At 46.3% G+C, this 14,774-nt stretch overlaps 1 protein-coding gene across 2 annotated transcripts in view; it reads left to right on the forward strand.

Moving 5' to 3' along the window:
* CABLES1 (Cdk5 and Abl enzyme substrate 1) overlaps positions 1-14,774 on the forward strand; it is a 101,450-nt gene that overhangs the window by 60,233 nt on the left and 26,443 nt on the right. Inside the window, exon 4 of one of the 2 annotated variants that reach the window (XM_020881758.2) lies at positions 5,758-5,835. The exons of the other annotated variant lie outside the window; for it this stretch is intronic. Within the exon in view, the coding sequence (XP_020737417.2) occupies positions 5,758-5,835 (78 nt within the window). The remainder of the gene's footprint in view (positions 1-5,757; positions 5,836-14,774) is intronic. 2 annotated transcript variants of the gene reach the window in all.

Consider the following 14,774-nt stretch of genomic DNA (forward strand, 5'->3'; position numbering starts at 1 on the left):
GGGCAGTGGGCACCCTGGGCTGTGGTTCATGTATCACTGTGCTCACCCACCGCTGTTGCAAACGTGATTTTCTTTGCTTTAAACTTTCAAAGTTGGTTGCCTGTTTTTAATGTCCTTAAGTGAATATCGTTGCTATCATGGAATATTCCACCTGGAAGAGATCAAAACTTCTCACAGCCAATAGAGACTCCCCAGGGGGCTGGAAATAGAACAAGAAGCCAGTTTTTGGCATACGAGAGAACACTTAAGGATCTTGGGTGGAGTTAGACGTTGCCTGGTCAGACACTTTGAAAGCAGATGCAGGGAAAGTGGTCTACAGTCCTGGATCAGCTGTGGTGACCCTGATGCATCTCCATGCTGTTTCTGAGGGCTCCAGCGTCTCACAGGCAAAGCGTGCCTTTGGAAGCTTTGTGGTCTGAAGCTGTAAATTCCCTCATACCAGAAACACTTTCTTAAGCCCGGAAATAGAGCTACATAAAGAAGAAGATCAGACGGTGTTCCAGCAGCCGAGCACACTCAATGTTTCCTAAGGGCTCAGAAAACATGGTATGTCCAGAGGGGAACTCTGCCCACATGAGCTGCAGCCCTGGGGAACTTTTCCACTTGCTATTTTTTTCCCCTCCAGCAGATGTTTGTATGGAAATGTGATCTTTAATTTCTTAAAGACCCATCTCCCCGGAGTTAATCCCTCTTTTGAAGTCCTAATCTTTTGTGTAATGCTTTTTGGTCATCCTGACTCCAAGTGTTATATGTTACAGATGGAAAATTCTGTGGGCTTCTTGCATGACATTTGGGCCCAAAAGAAGATAACTGTAGTGGTGAAGGGGAAAACATGGTGAATTTCCAAAGCCCGTTGGAAATGGGAGTTTGGCTGTCTTAACATCATTCCAGACAACTGGCATGTGATTTAATTTTTTCACAAATGCACTCAAAGGAGGCAAGCAAATCTGACTTTCTTTGTGAGCATCTCAGTTATGATGGACATTGCCCTGATGCTTGTAAAGAACAAAGCTGCAAATTCACATGAGCCCTCCAGGTTCTAGACACAGCAGTTGATCATGTGGGACCCATCTTGAGACTCACGCCATTTGAAGTCCCTAGAGCAAGAAACTGTCAAGAGCTGGCCACTTGCTGATACTTGTGTGCTCTGGTGAAGACCTCAAGTCCCCCCTTGACTCCAAAGATGTTTTGGGAAACACGTAGGATGTGTTCTTGGGAGCTCTACCAGCTCCTTTCAGCTCTCCAGGGCGTGAAGAGTTGCAGAGCTGTTGCAGGATGCCGTGCAGGTCTCTACTCTGGATTCCTCCTCTGGTCCCTGCCAAGAGTGGCCATCTAGGGGTAGTTGGACCCAAGAATGGAAAGAAGGTGCCCCAAGATGTTGTCTTCTTTCTTTCCTTCCTTCCTGCCCTCTCCTCCAGCTGCTCAAGAATGGCCAACCAGAGGAGGACCAACCCTCCTGTAATTAATGTGAAACAATCACCTTGTAGTAGCTAGACTAGACCGGGGCATTAGAATAACAGTTTTTTTCTGAATGGGATCCACACTGCCAGCCTCTCTTGTACCTGGAAGTGAGGATCACACAGCAGTAGTGTGAGATTGAATTAATGTTCCATGTAGCTATGGGCACATCCCGGTTGAAACTTTGGAAAGAAGGTTTACATTTATAGTCTCTGATTTTCTTGTTCAGGCTTCCCTGGTTGTTGAGACTGGGTTTGATTCTTGGTTTGGGAAGATCCCCTGGAGGAGGCCATGGCAACCCACTCCAGTATTCTTGCCTGGAGAATCCCATGGACAAAGGAGCCTGGCGGGCTGCAGTCCATAGGGTCGCAAAGAGTCAGGCATGACTGAACGACTAAGCACATTTTCTTATTCTATTTAAAATGTCCAAAAATTCTAGAAAAATGGTACTGATGGACTTATTTGCAGGGCAGGAATAGAGATGCAGACATAGAGAACAGACCTATGGACACCACAGGGTAAGGAGAGGATGGGACGAATTGAGAGAGTAGCTTCCATGTATAAAATAACTAGCTAGTGGGAAGGTGCTGTATGGTGCAGGGAGCTCAGCCCAGTGCTTTGTGATGACCTAGAGGGTTGGGATGCAGTGGGAGGTGGGACGAAGGTTCAAGGAGAAGGGGACATATGTATCAGTTCAGTTCAGTCGCTCAGTTGTTTGACTCTTTGCAAACCCATGGACTGCAGCCCACCAGGCTTCCCTGTCCATCACCAGCTCCCGGAGCTTACTCAAACTCATGTCCATCCAGTCAGTGATGCTATCCAACCATCCTCTGTTGTCCACTTCTCCTCCCACCTTCAATCTTTCCCAGCATCAGGGTCTTTTCCAATGAGTCAGTTCTTCGCATCAGATGGACACATCAGGGACATGCGTATACCTGTGGCTGATTCATGCTGATGTTTGGCAGAAACCAACACTACATGGTAAAGCAGTTATCCTTCAATTACAAATGAATTTTCAAAAAATGTCCAAAGAGTTTCTGGGTGTGGGAAGGAAGGCCACAGCAGTAGTGAGTAATGAAGGAAGTGCAGGACCACTGACTAAGCCTGTTGAGTTTGTGCAACACATGCTTTCCTCCGTATGTGGAAGGGTCACAAGGGACTCGGGCTTTCCGCCTGCCTGGCTGGCTGCCCCCACTGGCGGTGGGGCTGTGTGTGGAGAACCCCTATCCTTCCATCTAGAAAGGGGCCCAGGCTGAGGGGAGTGGGAGCAGGAGCCGCCTGGGGCTCCTGCTCCTCCTGTGCGGTTGTGATCAGGGCTGTTGTGATCGCTCACCCTCTGGCCCCACCCCACACTCCTCCTGGTGACCTGAGGGCCAGTCTGGAAAGCTGCCCTAGGAAATCTTTGACGAAAGCATCCCTGGGTGCCTGGTCAAACCTGCAGGAGCAGATTTTTCTAGTAAGTCTTAGAGAAGAGCAAGGAATTGAGGCCCAGGATGTTAAAGTGCATGGTTCAAATCCCCAGTCACACCAGCTAGTGCATTGGTTCTGTCACTGATTCATTCATTCCTCGTCAATTAAAGCATTTAGGATCTGATACCTAATTGACTTCCCTCGTAGCTCAGTCTGCAGAGAATCTGCCTGCAATGCAGTTTGATTGTTGGGTCGGGAAGACCCCCTGGAGAAGGAAATGGCAACCCACTCCAATATTCTTGCCTGGAGAATGCCCATAGACAGAGGAGCCCGGCAGGCTACAGTCTATGGGGTCATAAGAGTGGGACATGACTTAGCGACTAAACCACCACTACCTAATTGACAGGCTTTCCAGGTGGCACTAGTGGTAAAGAATCCGCTTGCTGATGCAGGATATGCAGGTTCGATCCCTGAACCAGGAAGATCCCCTGGAGGAGGGCACAGCAAACCCACTCCAGTATTCTTGCCTGGAGAATCCCATGGACAGAGGAGGCTGGTGGGCTACAGTCCATGGGGTCACAAAGAGTCAGACATGACTGAGCGACTCAGCATGCAGGCACCTAATTGACACTTAATAGGTGTGCATTCAGTCTGCCTGAGTAAGCTTTCTTGGCTCTGTTCTCAGAGCTGAGGCTAGGGTTTGAGTCTGTGATATCTGATGAGAAACATCTCCCTGGAGAGAGGAGAGACCAACCTCTGTGTCCCTGTTCACCTTTGTGAGGCTGCGTGTGTTGGCCTTCAGCTGTCCTTTCCCGACCTTTTGCCTTTAGCAGGCCTGTATTATTTTAGGGTCTGAATCCGCAGACTGTTGAGAAAACTTACCTCAACCCAAGATGGCAGCTCCTGGTAAAAATAGTATTTATTGAGCTCGTCTTATTTGTCTGGCCCTGTTCTATAGGCTTTACAATATGGGAGCTCATTTACTCTTTACACCATTCCAATGAGATGGCTACTGATTTTTGTGCCATGGTTTTGGATGAGGAAACTATAGGATGAGTGAGCTGCCTGAGGGCTCAGAAAGGTGACAGAGCTGGTATTTGAGGCTGAGGTTGGAGCTTTGGTCCTGCCTTCCCAGTGATGGGTACTCAGGGGCTGCTCTGAAGTACCGCCTTGCCCAGGTTGTGTTTCCGGAGCAACTGTCATGTATGGAGAAGAAGCGGGCAGCAAATGTTTAGCAGCACTTTGCGATCAGGATGTTCCTGGAAATAAAAGCAGAGTGGAGGCTGCACCATAAAGGGAAAGAGTAACTCAGTGAAAGGGGAGGAAATTCTTCCTGGGGAGGTTACTTGTGAACTGGGTTTTGAAGATTAAATAGGAGTTCGCCCAGCATACTTAGTAAGACACAACAGTCAGAAGAAATAGCACGCAAAGGATGGAGATATGAAACAGCAGGGATTTTTTAAAAGATGAAGGTGGGACTTCCCTGACAGACCAGTGGTTAAGACTCAGTACTTCCACTGCAGAGGGCACAGGTTCAATCCCTGGTTGGGGAACTAAGATCCCACCCACATGCATGCTGCTTGACCAAAAAAAAAGTCCCCTCCAGGGACCTTATGAAAAAAACAGTGAGTGTACAGCAAGTGCTTCTATCATGGATGAGTGATAAAGCGCAGGGGAAATATTGTGTGTGTTGAGACCAGAGAGGCAGAAAGGGCCAGAAAACAAAGGGCCTGGGAACCTGCCTTGCCAGCAAAAGTATCAAAGTGTTAGTCGCTCAGTCATGTCGGACTCCTTGTGAACCTGTGGACTGTAACCCACCAGTCTCCTCTGTCCATGGGATTCTCCAGACATGAATACTAGAGTGGGTTGCCATTCCATTCTCCAGAGGATCTTCTTGACCCAGGGATTGAACCTGGGTCTCTTGCATTGCAGGCAGATTCTTTACCATCTAAGCCACCAGGGAAACCCCATGCCAGGGAACCTGACTTAATTCTGGGCATGTAGGCAATTGAATATCATAGTTTTAAAACAAGGTCAAAATACCCAAACCTTGAGTACTACTGCTTTATTCCCTGATAGTAATTATTGAAGGAAAAGATAGTCAAACTCAGTAAGCTTCATATCTGATGTGTGTTACCATCATGCTGAAGAATGTTGGTTTTTAATCTCCCCCACTGTTTCTCCGTTTTTTCATCAGCAATCCTCTTTGGCAAAAGTTATTCTCAGATGCCAAGATAAGTACTTTGGGGAGGTTTTTTGGGTTTTTTTTTTAATGTTTTTTTTTGAAGTGCCTTTGATTGCATAAGAGCGTCATGTAGAACTGTTTCCAGTAGTATCTTTTTAGCAGGAATGGAGGCTAAGACTGATTATGTAATTGTTCCCTCAATTTATTCTCAGAACCTAACACGCCGCCAGCATATGAAAATCCCTGATGATCACAATGGCATCTGAGTGTCTTTCCTGCTCACGGTTTCTGGCACCGTTGCTTTTGCATTGCTCACTGCAAAGTAGAAATTGATGGTTTAAATGTGGCAGGACTGTTCACCCAGCATAGGGCACCCTGGACTCATAGCTCCATTGCCCCGGGCTGCCCACAGCCAGCCCCTCCCACCAGAAAATGGATTCATGCACATGTGTTCCTTAGAGACCCTCCCCGGGGTCTCACTGTGTTAACACTCAAATGAGGAATGGCAGCGTACTTCTGCTGCCCTGAGGTTGCATTTTTGCAAGCAGAACAGAGTACCATCTGTCAGAGGAGGTGGCGGGAGGGTGCATATACTGCTGTGAATTCCATGAATGCTGAATTGCTATAGAATTTTTTTTTTAATTTAAGACGCTTTGCATTTAGTTTGTTTATTTGTGTTTGTGTTTTTTATTTTTATTTTTTAGAATAGTCCTTATCAGTGGCAGAAGATCCTTCTGTAGTATATTTTCAGTGCTGCCGTATCGGGACAGTACCCAAGTTGGGTATGTATATGCATGCTTGCTTTGTAGCCCTATGGGCGAAAACTTCTGACACCCTGTGCGTGATGTGGCCATGCTTTACATTTCAAAGAGCTCGCCTTGCCAATTCAGTATTTGTAAATTTGAAAGAAAAAAAAGTTTCACTTTCTTTTCAGCCAAGAAGCTTCCTTGTTGTTGCTATTTGTGTGTGTGTGTGTCTTACCACCTTGTCTGCAGTTTCTAAACCTCTTGCAATACTATAAGGCAAGAGCAATCTGCAGCCCACCCGTCCTGCAGGGCCTCATCAAGGTAGGTCAAGAAAGGAATCAGACAAACGGGTGGCATTCCTGCATCCTTGCCCTTGAACAGGCGGCTGGACAGTGACCAGTGAGCTGCAGCAAATATTAAAGCAAAGCAGTATTGGAACAGACCTGTGTGATTCAGATGGAGAAATGCACGCATCTCTTAATCAACAAGCCCCTCCTTTGCTCTAAAAAGAACTAAGTGGTGCTCTGACATGGCAAAGCCCCGCCTCCTCATTCTGCATCCCAGAACTCTGTGTTGTTTCTCCTCTCCACCTCTCACCCTGGGTCTGACTCCTTCGCCCATTCACCTGGTCACTGCATCCACTATTTGTCATCAGGGAGCTGTTGGTATTATTTAGGGCAGGACAGGTCCCTGTGGAGGATGACAGGAGCACCGTGAGATGGCAGGTCTGGTTTCTGCAGACCAGATCTGGTGTTGCCCTCTGGTCACTGTCACAGTGACACCCGACTGTTGCCCCTTCAGAGGGCATTATGCCCCGACCCCTCACTTCTCTCCCACCTGCTCCCGTGGGTTCTGCCTGGTCATTCTGCATTCACCGTGACCTTCCTTCCCTTCCCCTCCCCACCCGCCCCCTCTACAGACCTGTCAGACTTCCAGCCTGTTAAACTCACTCTGATCTTTATTCTTACTCTATACCAAAACCTCCGTCATGCATCTTATTCATGGAATACTGACTATTATTAGTGCTAAGTCGCTTTCAGTCGTGTCTGACTCTTTGTGACTCCATGGATTGTAGCCCACCAGGCTTCTCTGTCCATGGAATTCTCCAGGCAAGAATACTGGAGCGGGTTTGCTGTGCCCTCCTCCAGAGGAGATTGAACCTGCATCCCTTATGTCTCCTGCATTGGCCGGCGGGTTCTTTACCACTAGTGCCACCATAAGAACAATAATAATCTTACTGTTTGTTGTTGTTGTTGCTCAGTCATGTCCGACTCTTTGTGATGCCATGGACTGTAGCATGCCAGGCTTCCCTGGCTTTCTCTCTCCCCCAGAATTTGCTCAGACTCATGTCCATTGAGCCGATGATGCCATCCAACAATCTCATCCTCTATTGTCCCCATTCTCCTCCTGCCCTCAATCATTCCCAGTATCAGGATCTTTTCCATTGAGTCAGCTCTTCGAATCAGGTGACCGAAGTATTGGAGCTTGAGCATCAGTCCTGCCAGTGAATATTCAGGACTGATTTCCTTTAGAATTGACTGGTTTGATCTCCTTGCTGTCCAAGGGACTCTCAAGAGTCTTCTTCAACACCACAGTTCAAAAGCATCCTTTCTTCCTGGACATAAGGGCATTGAGATTTCTCCTCAGGTATCCCCCAGCTAATTCATTAAAGGTCATCTGGCGTGGACAATGCACCAGCTCACACCAGCTCACGTGAGCTCAGTGACAGGGACCGCTCTTCAGCTCCCAAGATAGACTTTTAGAGCTAGAAGGAACTTGAAGACTGTCTAGTCCTGTGGTTTGCAGGCTTTTTCTTTTTTAGCTGAAGAAGCCATTCTTCCAATGCAAGTTTACACAAAGTACCAGTAAATAAAATCCCTAACAGCAGAGTTATTCCAGCAAAGTGGGAGTGAGGATGAGATGCCCACTCATGTCCACTCTGTCACTTGTGGCCCCATTAGGGAAACCATAGTCTTTATCCATCCCTCAAGCCAGGGAGTCATCAAGTGCATGGGAGAGAGCTGGCTCAGGCTGGATCCTTAGTCCTAGCAAATTAATAACCAGCCTTTCTAGGCCCAGGCTTACTTGTCTGTAAAATCAGCTATAATGTCAACCTCAGAGTTTTGAGAACATTAAGTGGAAGATTAACATATGAACACTCTGCGTACCCTGCCAGGCTACAGTAGATACTCATTAAATGTTAACTTTGGGAATGTGTTTGTTGGTCACAGAGCTACTTCATCACCCTTTCTCGATCTGCCCCTATATGGCATTCTCAGTCCTCTTCGTGGGGAGCCAGCCGGTGCCTACAAACACAAACCAAAGGGATTAATCTGATCTTGGACTTGGTCTTTGTTTTCCTCAGTGATACATCATTATTTTTAAAAATCGGGGACTTCCCTGATGGTCCAGTGTTTTAAGAATTCGCTTTCCAATGCAGGGGATGCAGGTTCAGTCTCTGGTCAGGGAAGATCCCACATGCCTCAGGGCCACTAAGCCCCAGTGAAGCCAAATAAATAAATATTAAAAGGACCTGGTGGCTCAGTTGGTAAAGAATCTGCCTGCAACGCAGGAGATCCGAGCTTGATCCCTGGGTCAGGAAGATCCCCTGGAGAAGGGAATGGCGACCCACTCCAGTATTCTTGCTTGGAGTATCCCATGGACAGAGGAGCCTAGCAGGCTACAGTTCATGGGGTCGCAAAGAATGGGACAGAACTGAGCAAATAACACACTTCAAAAAGAAAAAAAAAAATCTGGAAAGTACATAAAAACAGAAGGAAGATGAAAATTACTGAGCCTCACCTCAAAGCCATCATGGATATGTTGGTATATTTCCTTTCAGTCTTTTTTTTTCCTCCATTGGAACATGTGCTTGTATGGAATATGACAAGATGATTGTTCTGTTTTGATCTTTCTTGCTGGTGGTAAGAGGCTCTGCCAGATCCCACCTTTCAAAACAAGCTATTGGAAGCTGATTGCTGAGAAGAGGAACAGATGTTGCCTGTCTTTTTCACTATAACTGAAACATCAAACCTTCCCATAGCTGTAAACACTCTTCTCAGATTAAGCTTGTAAATTATGCCATTTTCTGGGAAGAGTCCCAGCCTTAAACCAGCTCCCCTTCTCTCAACCAGTTGCCAAGCCCCGACTGAGTCTTGTTGCTTTTTATCCACATTACTCATTGCCTTCTCTTTCTAGCGTGGATTTGTGGTTTGGCTTGGCGACCCTCCGCTTATAAAGTGAATCGTAAGCAGGATGCCCAACTTTCCTGAGTAGGCAGATCCTACTTGATAAACAGCTCATCCACACTTCTAAAACCATTGCCCCTCCTCTTGCTTCTCAGGTCACACCCCGTCCTCTGGGCTGGTGTGCCATCACTGTGGGAGCTGGAGTGGAAAATCTGGGAGCTGTAAAGGCATCTATGAGTTCAGAATTAGAGAGAGGGGAAATTGTGAAATGGAGAAACAGCTTGGGAGAAAGGCTCCTGCAGTCCTGAGGAGAAAAAGCAAATTCAGAGAGGGAGGTGGAAATAATGCAAACTTGACCTCTTTTAAAATATTATGGAGGGTTAGCCCCAAACCAGGAAACCACAAGAGAAACCCAGCTTCATCTTGTCTTCACCATCTTTCACCCTCTGAGCTGTTGCCCTTGCAACCATATCTCTTGCTGGTACTGCTGGCTAGTTGAGTCACGCTGCAGGCCAAAAGGGCACTGTGTGGGCTAATTGCCATTTATAACACTGCATCAGTAGAGAATGCATTCTGAGTCCAGAGGGCTGACTCGAAAGCTTTTGGATAACAACCCGCTGGTGAGTGAGACATGCAGGCATTGTGTTGGGGACCAGCCCAGGGATTGTCCCTGTGCATAAGGGGAGTGATGTGGGTGCCCACATACTCTTACTTCCTGAAACATGTGGACATCCGTAGGTATTTCTGTATGTATGATATGTGTGTGTGTGTGTGTGTGTGCGCGCGCACAGTTGTGTCTGAGTCTTTATGACCCCATGGACTATAGCCTGTCAGTCTCCTCTGTCTATGTGGTTTCCCAAGTAGGAATATTGGAGTGGGTTGCTATTTTCTTCACCATGGAATCTTCCTGATCCGGGGATCAAACGGGTGTCTCCTTCATTGATAGGCAGATTCTTTACCATTGAGCCACCTGGGAAGCTTTCCTATGTGTGGATCCAACCAAAACGAAGTAGGAATGAATCCAATTAACTTGTGATTCAGAGCTATGTGAGAAGCTGACTAAACTAGTGATTCCAGCAGAAACCAGTTTCTGAGACGTGTGTGGGTACAGACTCATTCAGATAACCATACCAGATTGAATGATAGTCACTGGGTTAATTTTATGATAAATGTATCAGAGGGACATCCCTGGTGGTTCAGTAGTTAAGACTTTGCCTCCCAATTCAGGTTCTATCCCTCCTGAGGAACTAAGATCCCACATGCCTCTTGGCCAGAAAACCAGCACATTGAAGCAATATTGTAGCAAATTCAATAAAGATTTTTTAAAAAATAACAAATGTATCAGAAACCATATGATGAAGAAAATGGCTTCCCAGTGGAGCACAAGTGACCTCTGGGGGGCGTGATATAAAATAGCAGCTTCCACATGGTGTTTATGTGCTTCACTTTTTGGCATTGGGGAATTTGAGATGAGGTCATCCTCTTGGGTCCATTTCCTGAGTTGATCATTTTGTGACACAGAGGACAGCTTCTTCTATTCTTAGAGAGGGCCTCGAAGCCTAAGTGCTGCCTGCCTTGCTCCTGGCCCATCCCCCCTTCCTCCCCACCCATTTTCGCCAAAAACATCTCTCTTCGTTGTGGAAAATTGCACATTCACAAATTGTGTTTCTTTCCTCACACCAAGCATATTTCCACACAGAGACAGATTCAGGAATGATCTCATGGATGAATCATGCTATTACCCCGCTGTTTATAGGCACTGCCTTTAGACAAAGATTTTGGTGTAAGCTGTGGTAAGGTCCCTTCATTGTCTGCCAGTTACCCAAGTGGGGAGGAGGGGTGGTTTATCAATGAAGTGCTGAGTGTCAAAGAGGCTGGACTTCTGGACTAAAAGCTGCTTTGATTTCACTTTTTCCTGTCAGTTCTGGGCATTGTTCCATCAACTAAACCATGAGTTAACAGTGTTCTGCTCTGACAGAAGGGAGCAGGCCCAATCCAAGATGGCGGCTGTTCCATATCTGACGAGGTGACACATAGGACCTCTTAGAGATGACAAATGCTATGTGTGGTTCCAGTGGATGTATGAGCTCTTAATTAAAATGAGCCCACAAGTGGCATTTTCTTTCCTAATCCAGCTTTTCAAGCTTTGCTTTGTGCACCTCAAAGCTCTCTTGTTTTTGCAGGATCTGGAAATCCTGTTAATATTTAATAGGCTTTTAAATTATTTACACATCAATGTTCAACCTATTGTGATCCTTTAAAGGGCAAGTGCCCAGTGGCGCTCCAGGCTGGCATTCCAAGGTCTCGAATTTAGAGCACCATGAGAGGAATGACTAGGGATAAAAGGCCATCCCCACTCTGGAAGCAGAAAGCCATGGAAAAGTTAACTGCCTACACACACAATTTTTTCCTCTATTTCCCAGGTATTAAATAGTTAAATCCTTTTATTTTAAAAGTAAGAGGAATATTAGTTCACATGCTCCCTAAGGAAAGGGTCTTCACTTGAATTTCTTGTTATCTAGTAGGGAACCTTGTTTGATCAGCTTCATGTACTATGGCTCAGTGAGCTTTAAAAAAGGAAACAAAAGATCATTTTGCCTATTATGTAAGATGAAATCAGGAGCTGGCCATTGTGTGGTTAATAGCAACCTGGGTAACCCCCTTTGGGCATCAGAATATCTAGATTGGCCATCTGCTCTGGTCGGTTGACTTCACAACTGTGCAGTCACATATATTCACTTTATGCCGTGGGAGCCAAAACTAAGACAGAGGTCCAGGGGGTTTCCAGCGTGGAGCTTTCGGGAGAGCTACATTGAATGACTTCCAGTGCTATCCTATGAAGGAGGGGTTTACACCCCCCAAAAGAAACAGCCTGTATTTCTGCTTGTTTAAGGGTATAATTGCTGATTGGATGCATCCCCCAGTGCATTTTCATCTTCTGTTTTAGCCTCCCCCCTTCCCCATCCCCCCTCCTTGAATTAACAGCATCCACTCCCCATCCCCATTGGCCACATATTGTATTAAAAAGTCTGTGCTGAGTTTTCAAAGCATGTTTCATGCCTATAGCTTCTGCAAAAGTTAACAAACTTGAATGAGAAATGAGCTCTCGTAGCAAAATAAGTCCGAGCTGTAGCATCCCCCAGGCCCGTGGAAGAGAAGGAATCAGACCTTTGCATTGTCCGAAGTTTCTTAACTAGTTTTCTGTTGGCACATCTGCCCAAATAAGGTTTTCTTCTGTAATCTGATTGTCCCTGTTTGTCTCTGAGGGCGCGCAATTTCAACCTTAATGCATACAATTTTGGACAATAGCCACATCTGGTATTTTTGAACCTGGCTCATTTCATTTTCAGAAGCAGGTAGAACATAAATAAATTGACATTTGAACTCTCGAGATACCTGGGGAAAAAATAATCTCCTAGGCTTTTCAGAAAAATAGAAATGTCCAGCTTCAGTTTGCTTTTAATTATTTTCCGCTGCAGTTTTGTTATCCAGCTCAGTCTCCTGGTACTGGAGGGTTAATGCTGGCATTTGAGTTGAAAAGATATTTCTGTTTTCATACTGCATTTTGATGAGAATTCAGAAGGATGATCTTAGGAAGAAAACATCAAGATTTTATCACTGCTCCTATGGGACTTCTGCTTAATTCTTTTCCACTGCTGTTTCTACAGGACTGTCTTTGGGTAAACCAGTAACATCATTCAGAACTCCTTTCTGAGGTCAACTTCAACCCTTGAATCCCAAAACAGCAGGGCATCAAGGGCCACGGGTCTCTTGCTTGCTTTACACTCACATGTAAGCCCCGAGCAGTTGCTGAATCTATAAGTTAGGAACCACGATATGAAGTTGCTGTTTATGTGAGTCAGACAGACAACAGCAATTTCATATGGTTCCTGTTAATGTAGTCATCCCACAGTATCCACAGGGGACTGGTTTCAGGATCCCTGGTGGATATTGAAATCCATAGAAGCTTAATAAGTTCCTTATGTAAAATGGCATATTTGTGTATAACCTACACACATCCTCCTGTGTACTTTGAATCATTTCTGTGTATGTGTGTGCTAAGTCACTGTAGTCGTGTCTGACTCTTTGCAACACTATGGACTGTAACCCACCAGCTTCTTCTGTCCATGGGGTTCTCCAGGCAAGAATACTGGAGTGGGTTTCCATGCCCTTCACCAGGGGATCTTCCTGACTCAGGGATCGAACCCTTGTCTCCAGCATCTCCAGTACTAGCAGGTGGGTTCTTTACCACTAGCACTACCTGGAAAGCCCCTTGAATCATCTCTAGGTTGCTTATAATACCTAGTACAATGTAAATGCTATGTAAATAGTTGCCAGCACGCAGCAAATTCAAGTTTTGCTTTTTGTTGGATTTTTTTTCCAAATATTTTTGATCCAAGGTTGGTTGAAACCATGGATGCAGAACCTGGAATATGGAGTGTTGACTGTATATGGTTTCAGCAACTCTTATAAGAGCACTTAGCTAAGGCACCTCGAGAAGTTTGTCAGCCTCTTTATGAAAGATGTTTAAGATCCCAAGAGTCTCAATATGAACAAATTCAAAAGCTGTTAAAGAGGTGACATTATTGATGTAGATGAGATATGTTTCATTTTCCGTGCACATGTGGCTGTATAAGTGGATGTGTATATGTGGGCGCTCTTAATTCAGTCTCACCAAAACAGCAGCCCTGAAGTTAGTGACAACCTCTTCCTGAAAATGAGGCAGAGAAAAATGAACAAGTGTGCCCTTGGCTGCCACCACGAAGCAGTCAGTTTTTCTAGAGCAGTTGTGATATTTATAACCATGTCAGTGAAGTTTCTGAAATGTGAATATAGCCAATATTGGTGCAGCAGCTTCAGTCTGTAGGAAATATCTTTTTAGTTAATAGACATAATATAAACTCCCTTCTACAAAACCGGCAAGGAATTCAGACTTGATTATCACTGGGCACCACCCTTCTCCTCTCCAGGAGGCATGAAGGGCCTGGGATGCTGTGAACTTGGGGAGCACTGTTGCTCACTGTCCTTTGTGTGTTCTGGCATCACCAAAACCCCCACTGCCGTGCCCCCGTCTGCACAGCCCCTCAGGGCAAAAGAATGTGCCACTCTGTGCCTTTTATAGGATGTGAATTTTTATCTCAGCTGGGAGCTCTGTTCCTGGAGTGCTGATGGGGTGCAGGGCATGGGTCCCCTGTGACCGTGGGCATCACAGTCCTCATTTCCTCCTCCCCACGGAGGGTAGACCTGCTGCACTGGCTTCATCCACAGGGTCCTACCTCTCTCCCATTCACTCTCCCAAGACTCCTAACAAGGACTCTTCCCTGAGCTGGGGCCTGGGTCGGAGACATCCCCGGAGACAATGGGCAGAGAGTGGCCAGGCCACCTCGGGAAGGCCGACTTACTCATCCCATACAGTAGCCGCACGTGGCTATTTAAATTTTAACTAAAATTAACCAAAAGTAAGAATTCAGTTCTTCGGTCGACTGGTCACACTGCAAGCGCTGCATTGCCGTGGGTGGCTCGTGCCTGCCCCGCAGGGCGGCTCAGACGGAGCACCATCCATCGCTGAGGGAGATTCTGTTGGACTGTAATGAGCAGTGTGTGTTTTCTCAGTAGCCGTCGAGGGTGGACGCACTCTTCTCCTGTCTCACTTTCATTCTCAGCGGGCCGTAGTTATTTAGAAAGTAGAATGATACAGGTGAAGCGCCGGGGGTGCAAAGTGGTGGCTGTGGTATGCAGGGGGCACAGTAATTCTCCAGAGACGGGTTCCTGCGGTCAGGGGTGGTG

The sequence above is a fragment of the Odocoileus virginianus genome, chromosome 22, assembly GCF_023699985.2.
Source record: "Odocoileus virginianus isolate 20LAN1187 ecotype Illinois chromosome 22, Ovbor_1.2, whole genome shotgun sequence".
NCBI classification, from domain to species: domain Eukaryota; kingdom Metazoa; phylum Chordata; class Mammalia; order Artiodactyla; family Cervidae; genus Odocoileus; species Odocoileus virginianus.